Source organism: Antedon bifida, chromosome 4 (assembly GCF_963402885.1).
Source record: "Antedon bifida chromosome 4, ecAntBifi1.1, whole genome shotgun sequence".
Taxonomy (NCBI): Eukaryota; Metazoa; Echinodermata; class Crinoidea; order Comatulida; family Antedonidae; genus Antedon; species Antedon bifida.
This window is the reverse complement of record NC_136229.1, coordinates 2985236-3009806: the sequence shown is the minus strand read 5'-3', so window position 1 is coordinate 3009806 and position 24571 is coordinate 2985236. Positions and strand designations below refer to the sequence as shown.

Here is a 24571-nt window from a genome sequence, read left to right as displayed (position 1 = left end):
TTTTTTTGATGTTTTGGATTGTTTATTTGCTTTTATTTTATTTTTCCATTTTTTTGGAGTAAAACATCAGATTGAACTACTAAAAAAAGTCTGACTAGTTTTTATAGCAGAATTTTGCTAAATTTTGTATTTGATCACTTTAGAGATGCAGGTGTTTTTTGTTGCCGTGATTCCTGTCATTTTAAAGTTATGTACATTGAACCAAATATTCCTAATCATACCCATCTATACTAGTTGAGCTTTAGGGGAAAAATGAAAAAAAAACAAAAAAACTCATACACACAAAACCAAAAAACACGTCACCGTTTCTCATTTATTGGTTGTATGCACCTCATGAACTGACCAATCTTTTGGCGTCAATGTAAAATCAACAACAGTTCGATTAACTTTGAGCCAGTAGACAGTTGTAGAATTGTTGATTATTAACCATAAAATGAAGAGGTGGTCAAAAGGACGTTCGATGTAAATTTGTCTGATCCTCCGCTCAACTGGAATTATGACGTGCCAAAGTGACGTACGTAAGCAAAATCAGGATCACCAATATCTGACATCTAATCAGATATGTATTGTTTTCTTCTCGGTTCATCCATAGAGCAAAAAGTGTTATGGTTTATCAATGTGAACTTGTTCAATGTGAACTTTAGATCGAAACTTTCCTTTCAACTGTGTGACGTCATTTGACGCGAATTATTCATATCGCAATCTACTTCCGTTTATGTCAGAACAGTCAACCAGAACAGTAATCACATTGACAGCAGGACTGACGAACGTTCCTCCCGTGGAACGAGTGCATTCATTGCGGTAACGATTACGTTTGTTGAGATCTATTTACATACCCGCTAGCTAACTGTTCATGCAATAACACATCATTCATAACTTTGAGTTGAGTCACCGGGCGTACGGTTACCACAACCACCCGGGCGTCGTGTAGTAGTAGTTAGTTGGTAACAAGGAGTGTACATCAGAACTACCGAATAGTGGACCACCTCAACAAAACGGTAAGTTTTTTTTCAGTCTAACTCAAGTTTCTAATAAAAAATATTACTATTTATGATTAAGAATTAATTATCTATATGAAATAATTAAAACAAAAAACTAGGTCTGGCTTAACTTTGATTTGATTTAAAAGTTCACCGAGATGACAGATCAATTCAGTTCAATAACATATCATGGTTCAATTGTATCGGATAGATTTAACTCAAGGTCAACAATTGAAAAGTAATACAGTACTTAGAAACAAAAGGGCTTTACAGCTACTACTGGAATTGTGTTAATAACAATTAAAGCGAATTAGGTAGGCCCACGTCCTGTATAAAATTAAGAAAAACAAACATTCCACTAAGTTACTAACAATCAAATTAATATAGTATCTGGCCTACATACTATTTTCGGATCCAAGTCACGTCTTGTTGTGGTAAATTTTCTTATTTTTCATTCATTCAATTCACATTTATTTATTGTTTATTGTATCGTTTATTTTATCGTTTATAATTACAATTTCAGTATATTATGTAATACCCAATATTAATATATACCTTATTTCAGGTACAGGCGAGTCCTCGCACATTCGTCATGGTCGCAGCCTCTTCCTAAATTAATAAAGATCGACACTGTACTGTATTTTAAGTAGGCCTAAAATGACCAACATAGGCCAATATTATTTTTTGAATGTCCTGGTTTTACTATGTCTGCGTTTCAAGTACTAACTTCATAGTGTATAATAAGGTTTCCCACGAAACGAGGCTATTAATTACCGCACACCTTATCTGAGCCAACTACTTCTCCTACTTAGAAATTTACAATGCGTAATTTATTAAGAATTAAGTTTATAAAAAAACTTAATGATTGTGGAATTATAGCTTTGGTTAATTTTTACTAGTAAAGTACTGCTCTACCCTTTCAACTCTACCGGTCGAATAAACACTCCTGTGTTTTATGTGGTGGAACATGATAATTAATACGGCCGCCGTAGGGATAATCATTGGTTTTCGCATGGTGGTTTTCCACACTAATAACGCAACACAATATTTGAGCAATAAAGCGACTGTGTATGGTCGAAAGTTGATACGCGCGCGTTAGAGCATTGTCGTCACATATCGGTAAAGTTTTCTTGTAAATAAATTTCCCCAAATTGATTAATTGAATTGAGAAAAAAAAATGTCTTCAAAATTGAAGAACGTGTCACGCCAAATTAGGTTCCACTGCCAAATTAGTACCGAGTTTTATTTGGCGTCTAAGGCGGTACAAACGCAACTACTATATTATCTAAGTATTATAACAGTACTGTACATCGTGGAAACACATACCACTGCGATGTGTCAAAAGCAAGTCCTACTGTGAGATGTTAAGTGTATAAATGTACAATTGTCACGTGTTTGTGATGTAACACAGCTTGAGGTCTACTTTTATTCAGTATGGTAAAACGATCCATGAAACAAAAATGGTATTGTTAATAATGTAGAACCGTGTACTGTATTATTTTTTTTATTATTATTATTTCGTTCCTCTATGGTACTAAGTATAGTACACAACGTAACTAAAACGTCAAATGTGTTTATATCTTTCTAGTACTATTTAACAGGTAAACTTTACCTTACATTTTATAACTTTCTCTTTTCTTTTTTTTCTCTTTTATTCCGGGGATTTCACCGAATTTTGTTTTCAGAGAGTTTGCTTCTTTGATTAATTCATGGAACAAACAATATTTGTATTTACTCCATGACTAATTATAGATCACCACATTTTACCAGTAACAATGATAGCATAACATAGTATATACTATATAATCCTGTATAAATATGTTGTTTAAAAAAAAAAATATATACAGTCATTTCAACTCCTTTCAAATACCGTAAGCTATTTTAATGAACATCCATAGAAAAAAAATCGTAATTCAAAAAACCAAAATCCATGTCCTGTTTGACTGTGTGTCTCAAGTGTCACGTCTAAACCTACTAGTATACAGAAGCTGTCGATCATCCTATTGATAAGGCCTCTCCGTGGATTAACGCAAGGTTTGTCAATGGAAAGAATACGTAATCGTCGGAAGAGGGGTTCCTGTATTGTAAAATCTAATTATTGTAGTTTTTAAACGAGGCCTAGGCCTATGTTAATTATGAACATATTATGAAAGTAATGATAGTATTAGTAGTTGTTTTTTTTGTGTTTTTTTAAATAATATTAATAATGCTGGAGTAAGAGCAGTTTTCTGTTTGGACTCATGCCTATTACTTGCTCCTGGCAAAATGAAATGTAAATCGTATACTTTTTAAAAACTTTTGCCGAATAAATAGTATTATTATTTTTATTAGTGTGAGGCCCTACTATGAAACGTATAAACATCCTTATATTTTTTCACGGACGAGATCATAATTATAATACCATTACTTACACATTTCTCTTCATATGCGTGTCCCCCATATAAGCCCCTTGTTCTTTTCACGGAATGGTCTCCCCTTTTGGTGTCCCCCCATTGTATAAGACTGTAGTATTGTTGCATATTCCCCTTGTTCTTTCAAACGGAAAGGTGACCCCTTTTGGTGTCCACTGAGTAGGGGTGCCCCAAAGGTAACAGTACTAGAAAATGTTCTATTTCAATTCCCCCACAAATACGCGAGATACACCCCACCCCCATTGTTAACAGGGTGGATCACCCATCCATTACTATACAACTCAGCAATGATTCCAATCCGATTGTGACGTGACGTAGGCCTACTCGAAATACTGTTATGAGGAAGTATAATTTTAGGAATAATTTTAATACGCAAGAGTACACTACGACAATACAACGCTTTTAAAGAGAAATATTGTTTATTGCTGACGTTTCTGACTTGCCATATTTAAATCCAGCTTCCTTCTGTTAGACATCAGAACAGTGCGTAATTACTTCCTTTAATCGTTTCCCTTTCCCTCATATAGGATAACAACAGAGAAGAAGGGAATATACGCCACATTGAAACTATGACCACCGAAGCAATGAACTCTCAACGCGATTCGAGAAGTAAATGCCCGAACATACTTCAGAATTGCAGTGATTGTGGAGAACAATTCGACACGAAAAACAGGCGGGCAAAGTACCTCCCGTGCCTACACACTTTCTGTGAACGCTGCCTAGTGAAAGAAACGAAGGGTAAAGATTTGTTTACCTGTTCAGAATGTACCATGCAGGTAAGTTTTATCCATCATAATATGATTATAATTAATTTCACGATTTTGCACATCAAAGTTTACGACGGGGGCTATGAACTTTGTGGTTTAACTGTCAATAGCATATAGTATAGTAAACAATTGTTATTATGGAATAATGGAATAATAGCCTTCAGGCCCCATTTAGTACTAACTATTTTAAAGCATTCCTGTACCATGATAGGCCTAACTTATTAAACAGTCTCTGGCTTGATAAATTATTTCAATTAAATATGCTATACTGTGGCTTTATTAAAAAATAAAACTATTCATAAATATGTGGTTTTAGATTGTTAGTATACAAGCAAATTATTTAATGAAAAATTATCCGATATTCTAAATTGATACTGAAATCGTTCTGTGGTTGTTCAGCGTTATCTACAATTAGTTAGCGTACTTTAACGGTTTTGGTTTCACACTGCAATTAATTCTTCTAAATTATTCACATACGATAAACATTTTATCCAAACGACAGAGGACGAATAAACATTTAAATTAGATACTAACAACACCATGTCGGCTCTCAAGCGCTTCGACTATGATGTATATATGGGGATATGTAAGTTTAACGGTTAGTTGCAATGTACAGTATCATAAACAAAATTAAAATACAGAAATGATTAAAGGTGGTTGATCACTGTCAGTACAGTTTTATCATCCAATAATCGCTCTAAAGCATCCGAACGAATACTGTTTGAAAGCATTTATTTTCGCGGTTTAAATATTTGCGATTTAATATTTGCGATTACGCATAATACACTTATCCATTGCCTATTGGAAAGCCAGTCATTTTCATGCGCCCTCGACTCGGTTATCGCCGTGGTTAATTTGAGCAAATTTGCGAGCATTAAAATGTAGAGTAATTGTGTTTACGGTATAATATCCGGGAAGATCTATCAAAACAATCATGATTGATCAATGAGCGCCAAAGACCATTAATATGGTAGAGTATATACAACATAATTTAGTAGTAGTTAGTACAGTGACAAAGACGTACGAATTTGACGCGCACGAGCGCATAAATTGTTGTATCATTAATTACACGCGTGCGTGCGTGAACATGCACGATTTAAAACAAAAGTACATCAAATGTTCACTGTTGGACGACACGGACCAAACATTACACGCCCAGCAATTCGATTCCCTTTTAAAGCTTGGTTCCCACTAGGATGCAACGCATGGATGTAAACGCAACGCAATCGTGTTGACCAATGACAAGCAACAGTTCAAATAATCCATCGCTTGTGATTGGTCAACTCACTTACGTTGCGTTACGTCCTTGTGTTGCGTCTCTAGTGGGAAACAGGCATAAGGTAACTATAACTATGGTTTTGCGTAGCGCATAAGTGTTCATGTTTGGATCCTGTTTATTGTGGTAATAATAACTCTGCACGTGACCCAACCCACACATACTAACATTTCCTTTGTGTATTATAGGCTTATGTTCCTTCAAATGGAGTCAAAGGTTTCCAGGAAAACTATTTCATCATGAATCAACTTGAAAAATACAAAAAAGATCAAGGTGTCAAAAAGCGTCGGAAGCTTAGTTGCAGACGGTGTAACCGAAACGCTCCCGCCGAAGCATGGTGTGTAGAGTGCGGTACGTTTATATGTATGCGCTGCATACGCGCGCACAACGAACACCCTTTGGTTACGCACGAGGTTTGCCATTTATCCAGACTCAACTCGTCGATGAGGAGGAAAGTTGCTCAATCTAGGGAAAGATGCGTTGATCACCTTAAAGAAGCTGTAGAATTTTTCTGCCAGACGCCCGGATGTAACAAACCGATATGTAGGAAATGTCTACATAACGAGCACAGTGAGCATAACCACGACGTGACGTCACTAACTGACTTGGTCACCAGGTATAAAGAAGAACTTCAACGACTTTTACAAGCGGTGAAAGAGAAGGAAGATACGTTGCAGAAACAGTCAGAAAATATACAGTTAGAAATGAAAGAATTAGAAAATTCAATGAATGATACAGAAAAACAGGTACGGTACTTTACAGTATAATTGTGTATGCACTCTGGGGAAATTAAATGATTAAATTGGTAAAAACGGTTTAGGGAGAGTAGGACAAAACTCGACGTGGGGAAGGTGGAAATTAAAACTAACGAATAACTTTAAACTCTGTCTACACTATCAAACTAGTTTGACAAAAAAAATGTGATGTGCCCAAATATGGTAGTGATCCAGGTAGATAGAAATATGGTAGTGATATGCCCAAATATGGTAGTGATATGTCCAAATTTGGTAGTGATATCATGACATCATCATGTCCATATATGGACACATCACATTTTTTGTCACATAAAGTTTGATAGTGTAGACAGAGTCTTAAGGACAGACAATATTGATACTGAATAACTGACACAAAGTTAACGCATACCATTTATCAAGTTGATCACGCGCATGTGGAGATGTATCTTAATTACGGTTAGCTTGTTTTGGTAAATACAATTAAAGTTGTAAAAGCTATTCGTATTCACTGCGCCACATTGCTCACAATTTGTGTATTCTTATTTTGTAGGTCAGAGATTATTTTGATGAATGTCGACAAACAATCAACCAACAAGAACAAAATAGTTTATCTCAGTTGAACAAATTGAGGTCGGACTGGTCGACGTTGCTTAGCAAACAGAGTGCTGATGTCACCAAAACGTTGTCTCGTATGTGCGCTGGCTCCACATTTACCACCAACTCAATGGAGTATGGCAGTGACGTACAGATCGCTCGATCCCAACCACTAATGAAAGCTAGACTAGAGGAATTATCATCAACCAATGTAACAATAGGTCCTCAAACAATGGGAACGTTACGTTTTAATAAACCGGTCATAATAGACGTGGTCGATGACGTCATACAAAGTGGAATTATCGTTGCGAGTTGTGTTCACCCACCTAAAACGGTAGTCTCAATTCCATCCGCTCTCGTACATACCGACTGCGTGGTGACTATTGAACCGCGAGATAAGTTCGGTAACAAATACAACGGTTTAACTAAAGATGCCATTTCGACAACGTTATCATGTGAATTGTTTTCAAATGAAGCGATCAGACACAAGTTGAGGAACAGTGCTAATGGGTCGTTCGAAGTTCTATACAACCCATCCTATATCGGAGAGCATAAACTAGGGGTGACGATTTTCGGTCACGAATTACAGAAGAAATTTTCCATTCGGGTTCATCCATTTATTTTACATCCGCAAGTAGGCTACAAGGGCGAATTGTCTTACATTATCATAGAGACGCCAAATTGTACTTGTGCCGGTACGCCTCACACAATTGAACTTGATGACATAACCACTGTGAAAATAAAAGCGCCCTCTGGTCAACACCTAAGTTTCAAACTTCGAGACAATCACGATAGCACATACAGCGCCACCTTTAGGCCAACTGAACACGGTGAGCATATCGCTGACGTTAGCGTCAGATGTAAAGCGACGTTCATCGCTGAACGAAAAGTTGCCAAGATCAATGTGGTAAACCGCCACGTAGAAAGTTTGTTACCGCCGTCAAAATACGCTGTACGCCGCAGTCCAATTCTTAGTTCACGGACAAACGGCCCTCGTGTAAATCTAAAAACAGGGCCTAAAATTAACCATAGGCCTAAGAACGATTTGATGCGAGACTCGAGTCCGTTTAACTCACCAAAGAGCTCACCATCAGGGAGTCCTGTCTTGCCACGTGTGCCCAATCAGAGAATTTCAATCGTAGCTTTTGAAGAAGATATATCGTAACATTACATAGAGAAATATTATGAGGAAATGTAAAGCGTGGTTCCCACTAGCGACGCAACGCAAGGACGTAACGCAACGCAAGTGAATTGACCAATCACAAGCGATGGCTTATTCGATTGTGATTGCTAACTGTCTATAACTTCGCTTGTCATTGGTTAAAACGCTTGCGTTGCGTTTACGTCCTTGCGTTACGTTCTAGTGGGAACCAAGCTTTAACGTGTGCTTACAAAACTGAAACTGTATGAATGTATAATTGTTCTGAGCATCGCCCCAAAATCATCTAATGATGATCCCACTAGAGACACAACCCAAGACGTAACGCAACGTAACAGTGATTTGACCAATCACAAGCGATGGATTATTCGAACAGTCGCTTGTCATTGGTCAGCTCGCTTGCGTTGCGTCTACGTCCTTGCGTTGCGTCATAGTGGGAACCAAACTTTAGGAGTGAGTTTATCCCCAAAAGTGGTATACCACTACTGTACTTCCGAAGAGGAAGTTTCATTTAATAACAGTACTATGTAAAGATTTAACTTATACTGACTTATGACAGTATTATTGTATTTTAGCGTATAATATACACATTCCTATTAACTGTATTAGTTTTTTAAAAATAATCGTTTAGTTTTTAGCACAAAAAAAAACATCAAAGGTACATTTTTTATTATTTTATTCATTATGATTATTATTTTATTGTTAAATTTATAAATTATTTATGTAGATTAAACTTGATTAAAACATGTTGGCCAAGTAATTTTTGTTTGTTTGTTATGTCTAATGGACTTTTAAATATATTTTACATGTACGTCAACACAAAGGTTGAGACGGTGACATCCTTTTTAGCCATACTAAAGGAAATATAACATAGGCCTACAAGCAACGAAAGTACATTGAACGAGGTGAAACTTAAATAAAAAGATTTTCTTTACATGACATTCCCTGAAACACTGGCATCTAAAAGTGGAAGCCAACGATTTTATACACTATTACTATTAAATTGGAACGAAAAAGAAGAATAAATAATTTCGTCAAACTTAAAACATGAATTTGTAACTTGGTTCCCACTAGAACGAAACACAAGAACGAATCGCAACTAAATTGATTTAACCAATCAAAAGCGATGGATTATTCGAACCGTCGCTCGTCATTGGTCAACTCGCTTGTGTGGTGTCTACACGTCCTTCTTGTGTGTTGCGTCTCCGAGAACGGAACGCAGCGACGCAAAGTGCTGCATAGCGTAATCACAAGTGGGAACCAACGACGCAAACATCGTAGATTTGACTTCACACTGGCGGAGACTAACACAATTATCGGAAGGGCATTTTCTTACGTTGCGTAGGTTACGAATTGCGTTCTAGCGGGAACCACAACTATTACAGGATTATTTGCGCAGTCCTAAAATCCTTTAAAGCAGATTATAAATAGATTAGATTACATTATAATCTAATTCCTAAATTACGAAATAAATAGGTTCACCACGAACACATTAACTGACCTACCCAAGTTTACGTAAACATTACATTATACTCTTATCAGTCTATGTACAATGGAACAGTAAAAACATTGATTTTACACGTAACAAAATAATGCGTAAGGCCAATTTACACAGACGAGCGGTAACGGTAATATAAATATAGAATCTCTGTTATATTCCTTATGACCATTTCACACAATGCGGTGCGGACGGGCGGTTTTCCCTAAGGATAGATACAGATTCTACGTGGAACAAGCTATGCGGTTTTCTTACCGTTACCGGTCGTCTGTGTAAATTAAAGCGGCATTTAACAAATACAAAATATGGGTAGAGGCTCTTTGGAAGAGGCTGGGCCTCTCGAATCAACCAACTTAGAGCAATCCTCTGCTATAGTTTCAGAAGCTGTAGCCGTCGTACGAGGCGACGGTAAATGCGAAGAAGATATTTCCTTGTCTGTTATATTTGGGGTTTCTTTAATTGACGAGATTTTACGTTTGCTAGAATTTACCATTTGTTGTTGAAGGGGAATTTCCTTAGTCTTTTCTTTGCAACATCCAAATTTTCTAAACATGTGTTTAATCGCTATTCTAAAGTCTTCAGTTCTCAAAGAATAAATGACAGGATTGACTCCACTATTCGCGTAGCCTAGAATCCCGAACCACACGCGTATAGATGGCGTCACACCACATTGGTTTGGACACAAACACTCCAGGAGCATAATGATCATAAACGGTAACCAGCAGACGACGAACGCCAGAACGACAATGGAGATCGTCACAGATGTTCTTTTTTCTCTTGTCATCGACGAACTATTCCTTCGTAAAAGGCGGGAAAGTCTATTAGCTGATAAACTTTTCTTTGGCGCCATCATTTTCCTTTTTCTTTCGATATCCGAATTCGTGTTCTCCGCCTGAGAAGAAGGTTTAACCTCATTGAGGCTGAGGCTTCGTTTGATTTTACTACCTTTCCGACGTGATCCAGTACTACTTTTTCTACTCGATCCGCGATCACCTTTTTGACTCGACTCATCACCCACTGTTGTCGAACTACCTGTATATGTTTCATTAAAATATGTCTGGTTACTTAAGTTACTTGATTTTCTTTCAAACCTCTTTTCAGGCGAATCTTCCTTTTCGTTGCTAATCGACTTACGCGCGCTGTCAACCGGCGGACAACTATCATTGTTTTCAATTGAATATTTTGTCTTTGGTTGCAAATCAATTGTAGGCTTACTTGGTCTGTGCTTTCCAATAGCCTCATCGAACATTTGTTGTCTTTGATCCCGCATACGAGAATGATTAACAGCAATTTTGAATATCTTGCTGTACAGGATGAGAATTACCACTATCGGTAAAAGCAGTCCGATATTCGCAAAACCTATGATGTACAAATCCGTGATGATTGTATCCCACGTGCACGAGAACAGTTCACCTGTGTCGCTCCAGTAGTACGCCTCTTCGTGCCAATACAGCGGCGTAGTCCCGACTAAAATGGCGCCAGACCACGCACATGCGATAATGGCGTTACTCCTTGATGATGTCATCAGTAGAGGATATTTCAGCGGCTTTGTAATGGCCACGTAACGATCAAACGAAAGCGCCATCAGGTTAAATGTTGACGCACAGCAGAGCGTTATCATAAGACAAAATGGCATAACACAAATCTGAACTGACCGGAAGAAGAAATCTGGAAAGTATTTCGACACAAGTCCGATCGGTATAACTAATCCAACAAGAAGATCGCTAATAGCAAGACTTAGGAGATAACGGTTTGTTTTCGTTCGACGCAATGACTGGTACCCAATAATTGAAAAAATCACAAGAATGTTTCCAAACACAATAAATATTTCCAGAACTGCTTCAATTCCAACGGCAATGTGTAAATCTACACCTTCTAGCGTCCCAAGACCAACGCCCAGGTCGACAGGAATGGCAGGCTTCATTGGTATTACCGGAACCTCTCCCATTGATGTTGTGGTGTCGTTCATATCGTCCGAAGTCGCGGTTATCACCGTTGTAGCCATGTCAATTAATACTCTACTACCGTATCGCTAGAAAGACAGAAAGGGAAGTAAGCAACTAAATAACAAATATAATACTTGTTTGACAACAGTGAGTCTAATCTCGTGTTTAACAGAGTAAATATAGCCTCAATATGTGCCTTATCAATCAAAATTATCAATGTAACCCCCACTGATCGATTTTTATAAATAGCAGCAATGCTTCAATCTACGGGATCCAAAATATCTCAAATTTACAATTTTGGAAATATAGTTACCAAAGTTTCAGTGACAGACTACATAAATGTAAACAAAAATGACGGGCATTCGAAGTTAAGAACATGAAGAAACAAATGTTCAAATTTTCAATTGGAAAATATAAATCAACTATCAACTTACTATTATTAGTTAAAATCTTGAAAAAAATTAAGAAATGTCCAGTGATACGCACAATAGGCCTATGTGTACACACGTATTTGGCGTTAAATGAAAAGCATAAAAATTCGATACAAATCTCACATTAGTTTGTTTTTATTACAAATAATAAATTGTATAAATAATGAGTCACTATTGAAACTCATGAACATGTCACGAGGAAAAGGATTACATAAGTTTTAAGCACCGACGGAAGAACTAACTTAATGTTATAATGAAACAATGAATAACTTAAACAACAAAATGGTAGAAAGTTTGAAGCCTACCTTTAACGAAGAAATTATACAAAACGTTCACCAATGCTGTGACCCGGTATCAAAATGAAATAAAAATGAGGACAGCAGCGGATAAAAGGAAATAGGGAACTGCGCGCAAAAACTGTTTTATAGACTTGATAGATATTATGAACTTTGTACCGTCATTACTTACGAACTATTACAATAGTTGACACTAAATAAACCAAAAACACCTGAACAATGTAACACAATAATATTGTGAAATTGCTTTGTTGACGAATATGCTTGAGCATATTAGTCAATGTTGACCGGAAGATCTTAAAACTCCTTAACAGCTGTACTATAAAATGTTTCCAACTAAATGTATCTTAAATTGACATACGTCATTTACAAGTGTTTATTCGATATTATTTTAAGAGTGTTACGCAAATTGTACCTTGTCATACACATTAGTCACTACGACAAATACAATGCTATAATACCTTTACAGATATCACATTTTTTTTCTATGATTTCAATTAAAGTTATAAAGTTGTTGACAATCCCTTTTTAAACATATCTAGTTACTACCTACTTGAAGTCTTACATAATGTTTGGATTTGCGATAAAAGATATCCCGCGTCAGATAAGACTTGAACACACATAATCCTGTGTAACCGACATGATTGAACATAATCTTGGCGTCCGACAGGACTTGAGAACACAAAGAATACTGGTGTTCGAAAAGATTTAAACATACAGATCACTGGCGTCCGACAAGGATTTGAACACATGGCATCCTGGTGTTCGACAGGAATTGAACACACGGAATCCTGGCGTCACAGGAATTGAACACACGGAATCCTGGCGTCACAGGAATTGAACACACGGAATCCTGGCGTCACAGGAATTGAACACACAATCATGGCGTCACCGGAATTGAACACACGGAATCCTGGCGTCACAGGAATTGAACACAGACTCATGGCGTTGTTCAACATCTTAAACACAAAGAATATTGGCATCCGAGAGGAATATAAGACACAGAATCATTGCGTCAGACAGAACACACAAGCATCTTATTCTAAAACACACTTTATTTTAACTTAAATGTTTACCAATTTTTATTCGCAACTGATAACAGTATAATTACAAATATCTTGTGTCGGTCTTTCTATAGATCTCACGATTTCATTGATGCACCACCGGCGGCGCGACGTCTACTTGTTCTATCATTTTGTGATGACCCTTCACAGCAGCTAATGCGTAATAACAAACCTTTGAAAGTTTTTCGAAACTCATCGGTCCTGAATGTGTATATAACGGGATTGGCACCACTGTTGGCGTAGCATAATAAACCAGTCCACACGTGCACAGACGAAGGTATATTACATTCTTCAGTACATACGATTTCAAGAAGAATAACAACAAGAAACGGCAACCAACATATTAGAAAGACGAGTACCACTAATAAGATGGTAAACGTTGTTCTTTTTTCTCGACGGCTTCTTCTGGACCTCGACAACTTGGAACAGTTTCTTCTGCCAAATACAGAGCAGTGAGGAGTAATACTAGGGCTGCTAGAGGTTTTCGTTCTTCTTACACTATCAGGGTTATTAAACACATCTGCGTGTGATTCATTTTCTGTTGTCTTATTCACAAATAACTTATTTCTTAATATCTGGAAACAACTTGAACTTTGAGTTGTATACAAAGCTGATGAAACATTGGTTGTAGACTGGCCTTCTTTAGTTGCTGCATGACAAATCGTGTTAGGTTTGTTAGAAGTGCCGTTGGTTGTAGACTGGCCTTCTTTAGTTGCTGCATGGCAAATCGTGTTCGGTTTGTTAGAAGTGCCATTGGTTGTAGACTGGCCTTCTTTAGTTGCTGCATGGTAAATCGTGTTCGGTTTGTTAGAAGTGCCATTGGTTGTAGACTGGCCTTCTTTAGTTGCTGCATGGCAAATCGTGTTCGGTTTGTTAGAAGTGCCATTGGTTGTAGACTGGCCTTCTTTAGTTGATGCATGGTGAATCGTGTTCGGTTTGTTAGAAGTGCCATTGGTTGTAGACTGGCCTTCTTTAGTTGCTGCATGGTAAATCGTGTTCGGTTTGTTAGAAGTGCCATTGGTTGTACTTCGATGCTTTAAGACAATCTCTTCAAACAGCTGCTGTCGTTTATCACGCTGTCGTGAATGACTGACAGCAACCTTATATATTTGTCTGTAAAGTAGCAGAATAGTTATGGTAGGTATTATAAGTCCAACGAATGCAAATCCTATGATGTACATGTCTTTAATGACTTTGTCCCATTTACAAACAAAGCTTCCAATCAAACCTGGTTCTTCATGCCAATATAACGGAGTAATTCCGATGATAACGGCGCACATCCACGCCAAAGTTATGATGACGTTACTTCTGGACGGCGTCAGCAAGTGGTACTTCAATGGCTGCGTAATGGATAAGTAGCGATCGAAAGACAAACACGTTAGGTTGAATATGGACGAACAAAAACAGGTCACCATCACACAAAAAGGTGTTACACAAACCTTAACCGACACGATGAAAGAATCTGAGAACTGACTGGTTGCAATCCCAACTATAGGGATAGCTAATCCGCACAGAAGATCACTAACGGCTAGGCTCAGGATGTAGCGATTTGATTTGGTTCTGCGCATGGATTTCTGGCAGACGATGGAAGCTATGACTATTAAGTTGCCGACGACGATGAATACTTCTAAAATGGCTTCAATTCCATAAGCGAAGTAAAACTGCAAGCCTTCCAGAGTACCGACACCAGTACCGATGTCTATGGGAATCGGTCCGGTATTAGAGTCCATCGGAGTGGATGACTGAGAAGAACTATTGCTTCCGTTTGAACTATAAATAAACATCTTGGACATATATTCAAAACGGGTTTAAACTCTGCAAGAAATACTCAGAAACTCCATATTCAATATTATATAGGTGTATAGGCACATTCCGAGAGAGGAGCGTTACGCACAGATTGGTATGAGTTGAGCTAAGAAACAAAGTTGCATTCAATACCGTTTGGTGTTGAATACAGATACATGGTGAATAGCACTCATGTTCGGCTCATTTAACAAGCCAAACAAGATTCTGTTCCTCCTTATATTTACATTTTCCTCCCAATCAATTTAGGGCTGAAATTAATAAGAATAATCCTAAACTTCAACGTCTCTGCTAATTGTAGCAACCATTAATCAAGTATCTAATTAACAAAGAATATTAATATAAGCATTCGTCAGCGATGTATTTATCACTATGGTTAGGTTGACGAGTGTTTGTCTCAAATTCTGTCTCAAGAGTAATATACATCTTACGACAATCTATTTTGTAATAACTGGGCTGCATTCAGAAGAACATTAATTTGCTAATTTTTCTGTTAATTAAAATATTTTAAATAAGTAGACACGGTGTAATTATTAATTCTCCACAAAAAGTGAAATTGGGATCGTCGATGATGACAATGCAGTAATAAATCCGTTACTACTGACCGCTAACGATTCTATCTCTCCAGTTGACTGAACTGTAATGTCACAATACAGTACGTTTATTACTCTCACAACCGGCGGCCGTTCCGATTGCTTTTAGGAGATCCAGTCTATAATTGGGTTACGCCAATAATACAGCAGATATGGATAGACGCTGGCCGTATGTAAGTGAAATTGGGATCGTCGATGATAACAATGCAGTAATAACCCCGTTACTACTATACTGACCGCTAACGATTCTATCTCTCCAGTTGACTGAACTGTTATGTTACAATACGTTCATAACTCCCACGACCGGCGGCCGTTCAGATTGCTTTTAGGAGAGATCCAGTCTATAATTGGGTTACGTCAATAATATAGATATGGATAGACGCTGGCCGCATGTCATTTACAAAGGGTTAAATAAACTCTGTTAGGTGCATACTGTTTGAACAAATACACCTCACACACGATCCTACGAGATGTCTGTATTTACATCATACTGCGATTAGAAAACAATTGACTGGGAAATGGGTTACATTCTAAATTGTTAGTGTATTATATATTCAATAAATATGTCGCCCCCTCGAAATTCATTGTGATTAACCGTTTTATCAATCCGGAACAATTAGCCTTAAAAAAAAACACAAATGAAAAAAAAAATCAAAGATAACAAACTTGATAAACTGTACACTGACGGTAACAAACACAAAAGGCTGTTGAGTGTTCCATGTTTGTACAAATGTGGTTGTTTGCATAAATGTGACTTTTTGCACATTTCACGGCTCAATTTATTGATTGTTAAGAAGTTACACAATAATACTGTACATCATTCAGCCAGTATAATGAATATTGCATAATTAATGCTTATGAATTGGCTAAGAATAAAAGTTCCATTTAACGACTTAAATGGAACAGTCACTCTTGTAACAAATGACAATTATTCTCTCCATTCAAAACAAATATGTACAACATTCACTTAAAACCTGCAGCTTTCTGTCGGACTGATGTCACAGACTGGGCCACGGCAACAAAATTGTTAAGCTCCGTCTACACTATCAAACCAGTTTGAAAAAAAAAGTTTGATGTGCCCAAATATGGTAGTGACATGACATCATCATGTCCATATATGGACACATCACATAGGCCTAAGGTTTGTGGTGACAGAGCTTTAGATTTCGGACGCGCGGAGCAACAAAGCTGCATTTATCGGCCGCATCGCGTGACACAAATCGAAATAATTACCATTGGATAACGATATAAAAAGCCAATAAAACGAATTCCGCACAACATTTTTTCTGAAATATGAATAATGCCAAAAGAAACTAGTTGACAATAAATAATGCACACAACAACATCATAAAATTGAGATAACAGGTTTTATACAAGGGTACTATATAATACAAATATATTAGGCTTAATTTAGACGTTTAGATAAAAAATAACTAAAATGTCTTCGAATCTATTACTAATACTATACAATAGGACCTAACATAACGTTAAAAAACGTGTTAATTAAATATTATTAAACATATTTAATGATTAATAACTAGTAACTATTAGCAATAAATTATAGCTTTCGAAATATTTACGTTACAGGTATTAAATAAAAGGAGCTGGGAAACAGGACAGGGGTTGAAGGGGGTCCTGTATTAAAAGATATCAAATAGTCACACCAAAGTACATTGTTTAATTAAACTGCAGATTGACCACTGGGCGCAGATTGGGACATTAAACAATAATGTTCCAAACGGCGCCCCGTAAAGTCGGCACAAATTGATATTTTCATTTAATTCGTTTGGACATTAAATGTTCCAAACGGCACCCCGTACAGTGGCCACAAATTGATATTTTCTTTTAGTACTCATAAAAAACGATCGGACAAATGCACCTTAACTATATTTTGTTTAGCTATAGAAGAAATATGAGGAGCATAATAGGACAAAAATATATCTTTATTATATCTGCAGTTGTACATATTCAATGGTGGTTAAAAAACTTATTTTATTGAATTTCTTCAGTGGATTCACATAAAAGGCAAGAAGTTTTTTCATGGTTGTAGATAGATACTCTAAATAAAATCAGAAATTACTTTTATGCCCATACCGACACAATATTGGAGTAATACAGGGATAATTGGTGACAAAAATGTAGAGGATATATTAAAGTCAGTTAAAGTGGCGTTTGTGGATAATCAAGCTTTTTGGAGATAGCAAAAAAAGTCCTCAAAAAAAGATTTCATTTTTTGCAATTACCGTGGCATAATGGCATTTACAATTCAATGTCTTTTCTATAAATGTAATGAATTGATCGTGTTTTTGAAAAGGATTACGACAAAACTATATTTTGATTCAAAAGATTTTGGAAAAAAGGTAAATATAGACTGGTATCAACCAACCTTGAACTTTACAGTTAAAATCTTAGCACTATATTAACTCTGGCAAAAACCACATGTGAACTATTAATTCAAAATGTATGAACATATTTATTAAAGGAATGGACACTGAAAAGTCAGAAATTGTTCAGCAATTACATGAACATTTTGTAACAAATTGTGAACAGGACAAGATTGGTACTGCCTCTTCTCTAAACTTGTTACGAAAATTGTAGAGCTGCACAACTATTTGCATCTGTGGACAACCAGAAAACAACCTTCTCTCTAAATCCTGCTATAAATTACCGCTTTCTTTTAAACTAAAATCTGACTAAAACTTACACTATCAAACTAGTTTGACAAAAAAAAGAGTGAGGTGCCCATATATGATAGTGATATGACATCATCATGTCCATATTTGGGCACATCACATTTTTTGTGTCGCATAAAGTTTGATAGTGTAGACAGAGTTTCAGTTGGTAAGCATATTTTGTTGCTCTCTCTCAAAAACGCATCTCTTAACATGTGCTAGAATTGTGCTATTCCAGTTAGTGGGTATACAGTCTGCTAAATGTAGTGTATAAATCAACTACTTCTTGTTTAGTTAATAAATGAAACACAGACTGAACACTACACCACAATTAGACAAACTTAGCCACCTGACATGTTCTTGATGGTATTATTAGCTGCTCATTCTGTCACAAAACATTTGACTTTTTGAATATTAATGAGTTAAAGACCAACTTGTTGAATATTAATGAGTTGATGGCCAACTTGTTGAATATTAATGAGTTGACGGCCAACTTGTTGAATATTAATGAGTTGATGACCAACTTGTTGAATATTAATGAGTTGAAGACCAACTTGTTGAATATTAATGAGTTGAAGACCAACTTGTTGAATATTAATGAGTTGATGGCCAACTTGTTGAATATTAATGAGTTAAAGACCAACTTGTTGAATATTAATGAGTTAAAGACCAACTTGTTGAATATTAATGAGTTGAAGACCAACTTGTTGAATATTAATGAGTTGAAGACCAACTTCTTGAATATTAATGAGTTGATAACAGAACCAACGTGTTGAATATTACGGAGTTGAAGACCAACTTGTTGAATATTAATGAGTTGAAGACCAACTTGTTGAATATTCAAATGTTGACCAATTAGAAAAAATACTCAATTGGAAGATACTATATTTTATTAATCAATTTCATTACTGTTGAGAAAAAGATGAAAAAATGTCACCTAAAAAAATATTAATACATTTTTCTTATTATGGGTTCAGAAAAAATGTTGTCCACTTGAAGTAGCCACATGACATGACCAATAGCCATGAGTTTTTTAGGGTGTTAGGGGCAAAATTCGTCATGAGCTAGTCTAGGAGTTAGGCCTATTTACTGTACTATCACTTCTGCTGCTGTGTGTGAGTTTTAAGTTTGAAACTTCAACAAAAAAGTGGGATACTTATTAGATAAGAATATTTTTGGATGAGTGACAATGAAAGGAGCGATGCCACACATAATACTATTTTGCTAAAGGTGTGTTTGCTATTAGACAGAAATAACTTGTAAAATTTTTGAATATTTGAATAGAAAAATCTCTCATTGTAGGTGAAATAGCTCAAGCATAACAACCTTTTGAATTTGTAATGCAATAAGTGGTAGGAACAGTTATCTAAACAATAAGGACCTATTGTTACTCGGATCGCTGAACTACTGTAACACGGGTAACTGATACGAAATACCGTGTTCGCAACGTAAAACGCACTGTGTATGGTTGCTATCCTCTCTATTATATTTCATGTTTTTACACCAAGTTGAAAAGATTTTTAAAATATAGGGCCTAAAACGCTGCCGGAAATTTTTTAGCAACACCAATGATGTATACAAATTATGCCCTCTGTTGGCTGTTTGGCAAATGCACGAAAAACTAAGTTTTCGAAATAATAATTGCATATGAAATTACGTTTCTAAATAAACGCACATATAGATTTTTTTTCCATGACTGACCAAGCTCTCGTAGTGTTCAAAGTTTTTATAAAAATGATTTTGCGGGGGAAAAAAGAGAGAAGATTCTTACCGCACCAAAGGTCAGCATGCCAAAGGTCACCTCTTGATTCTGGATCCTATCCATTCTAATCCTTGGTATAATCTAAAATAAAAAGCAGAAATATTGATAAATTAATTTCCAATGAAACTGATAAGATGAATGTATAGTGTTCTGGGGAGTAGCAGAAAGTTTTTTGGTGTTTTTTTTACTGGGAAACAGCTGGTTTACCCAAATAATTTTCTCCAAATCAAATTGGAAGTGGTTTCTCATAATATGAAAAACAGGTAACAATATTTATTTAATAATTTCCTTTTCATGTTGTCAATATTTCTATTGTAAATTGTTGTATGCACGTGCATGTATGTATATGGGTTTTGGTAGATAAATTGAATTTATTTATACTGGGTAACCTCTTCAGTCAAAGACTGGTCTCCCAGAGGGCCCAGTTATGATCAGTGGCTGTGTGTGTATTAGCACACACACTAGTACATCTCAAAAGATGTACTAGGTCCTTTAAAGTGGACATGAGCTAGATGTGTACACTGGACCTACGGTTTATAGTCCTTATCCGAGAAGACTCGTTCTACCATCAGAACCATGAAGCGAGTGAGCCTCAAACACTTGCCGATGCTATGGCTATGTAAGTCCTTATCCGAGAAGACTCGTTCTACCACCAGAACCATGGAGCGAGTGAGCCTCGAACACTTGCCGATGTTATGGCTGCGTAATTACAGTTCTAACCACTCGGCCACTCACTACTCGGCCACTTCAATAAAGTTGAACTCCAGACAAAGCAACTCCAAAGTACATAGGCATGTGTATTACTTACCCTTCACCAGTAAGAGCACAGCAAGCCTGTATATGCCATCCGTGATCCTTGACTGATGTTAAATTTAATTGTTGTGATATTTCAGTTGCAGACATTGAACCCTTTACATCTTGTTTGTTGGCATATAATAAAACAGCTGCATGTTTTAAGTCCTAAAATAAAAAATATTATTTAATAATCATATTATTTATATACATAATTTAAAACCAGAAACTTTCGCGAGAATTAAACATTCTCAAATTTAATGAGTGACTGAAATTCGCAGAAGTTTCATGTAGTGAATAATTTTCAGGAAAAGACACCCCAGTTTAAGTTTGAGTTATACTAATCTTATGGTTTCATGAGGTCATGGGTTCAAATCCCACCCTATGCACTAAGTTTCGCTGTATAAACTTTGGTACTATCTCCTTCAGCCACTTTTAGTATACACCCCAGCCCTCATGGCTCACGGAGAGAAACTTTTATGTAAAAAATAAACCATAAAACTCACTTCATTAGCTAACATTTGATATAGTTCAGCTTTTGAAATGTGTAGCCTCTCACGATCAGTACTATCTACGACTAAAATTACAAACTAAAAACAGAAAAAAAACCCCACATATATAGTTAACATTAGTACAGTGTTTTTTAATCCAGTACATGAAAAAGCGCTCAATGCAAAGGTGCATAGCAAAAACTGTTTCCTTGATAGCGTCTCATACAACAAGAACAGTAGACTTATGTACCTTTATTTTGTTATAGATTACATGGTAACAATTACAAAAACAACAAAGCTGCAGTATCAACTAAGTTACTATAGTTACCTCCGTTCCTGCATAATATGTACTCCACGATGACCTTAGCGACTCTTGACCTCCGATATCCCACATCAAAAATTGAATATTCCGCCACCTGACCTCCTCAACATTGCTACCAATTGTAGGTGAGGTATGTACAACTTCATTCATTAATCTATATTAAAACAAACGATGACTTCGGTTTAATAGCTACTGTAGGAACATGGTTACCTACCTAAGAGATTTGAAGTGGGGAAAGTCTAGCCCACCTCCCTCATTTGTAGTCTCTAGTAGAATTTGGCAATATAGGCTATTTTATCAGGGAGTGTTTATTGAAAATACCATAACAATAACATTCCCGGCATGTCAAAAAAGAAGTCCCTTTTAATATGCCAGATAATCATACTTACATTTGATACAAAATAGTAGTTTTTCCAGCATTATCCAGCCCAACTATTATGACCTTATGTTCTATTATAAAAGAATTAAAAAGAAAATTATTAATTATTATTAGGCCTACCGGTAATTTAATATCTTTTTTCTACCTAAAAATTTGTAGAAGAGGTACAGTAATTAAATTCCTTTTTATTTTTTAATTAAATATATTCTTTCTTGTAGGCCTCGCACTAGGCCTAGTAGGCCTCTAACTAGTAGAGGCTAGGTTAAGCTAGGAAATATTCTATTTTATATTATCAGATTCAGTTATATTATTAATTTGCTACTATTTACTACTACTGGTACTATTAAATATTCTCATAAATACCATATCGATTACAAGCTGGGCCTAGCTAGACCTGGCGTAGGACAGCCTAGCCCCAGGCATACGTACCTTCGTTTGTGAACAAACTCCATATCTTGGAGAAAAGAAACCCCATGTCCAACTAGCACTCCGCTCTGTTTTGAAATGGCCTTCTTGAGGTTGGGCCTAGCCTAACCTCCGTTCGTTACTACTTCAGTCACAAATACCACATTAGTTAGACTCTGAAAACATCATCAAAATAAAAAATAAACATCCAAATCACAATATCTAAATATCATTACATGTTCGGGTGTTATTCCTTAAAATTAGGTGATTTTTAATCAAACACTTACCAAGCTTATCGTCGATAGAAAAAATGTGTAGATGTGTTCTGCGGTGCGTGTGGAATTCTTCTGCGCATGTTCACAATAGGTTGTGACCTTGGAGAGCCGGTTCCGTGGATGACCGATATTTCAACTTGACTAAATAATTATGACGTACTGTATGACATCATCATTATAAGGCATATTAACGCTTCAAATAATAACAGTTTTAACGTCACAATAATACATGTTTTTAAAACACAAATTAAACAGTAGTCTATGTATATTGAACTAATTGAAACGTCGCCTTAGCTTGTGACGTGTGTGTCATAAACAGAACGCAGAATGACGAGATTTATTATTGCATTTTTTATTCTCGATTGTACGCGTGTGGTTTTTAACATTGTGCGAGTAATTTTGCTATTAATGATTTATATTCTATACTATATTTTTGCTATTAGGGTACAAACAGTATTATTTTATTAAAATATCTTTAAAATATTAAAGCAAATATGAATCCTTACAATGTTTTAGTTTTCTATTAAACGTCTATATAAATTAAAATAGGCTTAACCTCATATTTCATTTAGAGTGTAAAGCACTGTAAACACTGTCAATTTAGTTTGACAAAAAAGGTGTGATGTACTCAAATATGATAGTGGTACGTATGCTTAAATATGGTGGTATTGATGTCCATATATGGGCATATCACTTTTTTTTTGTGTCACATAAAGTTTGATACTGTATTATTGTTAGCATGTGCGAATCCTTTTCAAGGAAATATTGAACACTTGATTAATACATTTCTTAATCTTTCTTAATTAATTCTTTCTCAATTAATTTAATAATTAAATTTAGCTGTACTATATCAGATTGGATTGATTGCTCTTACAATATAATAAATTAGCCTACCGTATAAAATACAAGAATAACACTAAATAATCTACTCTCGGTTGTCAAACCAGCTGACAATAATATCGCACATTTAAGCCATAATTTATAGTTTTGATATGATAGCGTCCATGTTTCGTTGACCACATTATACAAATTTGTTTTAGTGGATAATGATTTGCAGAAACACCACCGAAGTCCAGCAGCATCGACATGGGCCCATCGTTATTGATAACTCCAGTATTTCTATAAAATTTCCATGAGCGACTTTGTGCGGATGAGAAATCACCAGCAGCATACTACCACTTAACATTGCACTTAACGATTGATTAATATATTAATACTAACTAATTAAAAATGTTTCTAACTGATTTTATTGATCACCGCCTCATCAGAATGACGTCATTCGAAGATAACGAATTCTTTCCCAATACAACTTCACTCTTCTCGCTTCGCTTGATTCGAGACTCACTCGGATGATACGAAGAAGAGTAGGATTTGGAGTTAGAATTTGGGTTATTATGAGACTTTGAGTAAAACGTTGATTGGGCGGTGGAGCCCGACTTAATTGATCGAAACATTTTGGTATGTTTTGGAACAGCACGTAACATTTTCCACCAGTGTGAACGCACCTCTGAACTTCTAGCGCAATACATAACGAAGATAAGGAAACCTTGGAACGAGTTGAGAATACAAAATAACCATAGTACAAACACCGAAGCTTCTCCAATAGCGAAGAAACCAACGAGCCACGTCAAACCCAACACCATCACAATGCTCGCTCCATTCTGAAGCATTTGTATCCCTCTGCGTTTGGTTCCCTTCGGCCTAGCTTGATTACTATTTTTCCCCATTTTGCTTAAACTGTGTAATACCATCACAAATATGATCATGTTAAACAGTAAACAGAGTGCGACTGGTATTGCCACTCCATAGTACATCCGTTGAAGTGTTAAGAAACAACTGAAAACAAATGGAAAATTATTAATAATACTTAATGTCAACATAAGTCATCATTTTAGGTACAACATTGTTTTCATTAAAGCTC

The 24571-nt window shown here is 36.1% G+C and overlaps 3 protein-coding genes across 5 annotated transcripts; 1 reads left to right on the top strand and 2 right to left on the bottom strand.

The window, feature by feature from the left end:
- Positions 1-767: 767 nt before the first annotated feature.
- LOC144839639 (E3 ubiquitin-protein ligase TRIM45-like) lies at positions 768-8584 on the top strand. 2 transcript variants are annotated; one of them, XM_078695089.1, is made up of 4 exons: positions 768-998; positions 3919-4167; positions 5623-6180; positions 6719-8584. In XM_078695089.1, exons 2-4 carry the CDS (start codon positions 3961-3963, stop codon positions 7925-7927), a joined length of 1974 nt encoding a protein of 657 aa, XP_078551215.1. In that variant the 5' UTR covers positions 768-998; positions 3919-3960; the 3' UTR covers positions 7928-8584. The 2 variants fall into 2 exon arrangements, with proteins under 2 accessions (XP_078551215.1, XP_078551214.1); XM_078695088.1 differs by lacking the exon at positions 768-998 and having other exon boundaries at positions 3753-4167; positions 6719-8583.
- Positions 8580-11418, bottom strand: LOC144839640 (alpha-2 adrenergic receptor-like). The gene has a single exon (XM_078695090.1). It carries the CDS (start codon positions 11386-11388, stop codon positions 9709-9711), a length of 1680 nt encoding a protein of 559 aa, XP_078551216.1. The 5' UTR covers positions 11389-11418; the 3' UTR covers positions 8580-9708.
- Positions 11419-16900: 5482 nt separating this feature from the next.
- Positions 16901-22737, bottom strand: LOC144841246 (ADP-ribosylation factor-like protein 5B). Of its 2 annotated transcripts, XR_013612006.1 has the most exons (9): positions 22663-22737; positions 22400-22551; positions 21981-22041; positions 21598-21745; positions 21285-21368; positions 20795-20946; positions 19996-20067; positions 19080-19132; positions 16901-18747 (listed from the first exon to the last, which is right to left on the bottom strand). XR_013612006.1 is itself a non-coding variant. In XM_078697504.1 (8 exons), the coding sequence occupies exons 2-7, from the start codon at positions 22443-22445 to the stop codon at positions 20022-20024; spliced, it is 537 nt and encodes a 178-aa protein (XP_078553630.1). In that variant the 5' UTR covers positions 22446-22551; positions 22663-22737; the 3' UTR covers positions 16901-19132; positions 19996-20021. The 2 variants fall into 2 exon arrangements, 1 of the variants encoding a protein (XP_078553630.1); XM_078697504.1 differs by having other exon boundaries at positions 16901-19132.
- Between the last annotated feature and the right edge of the window lie 1834 nt (positions 22738-24571).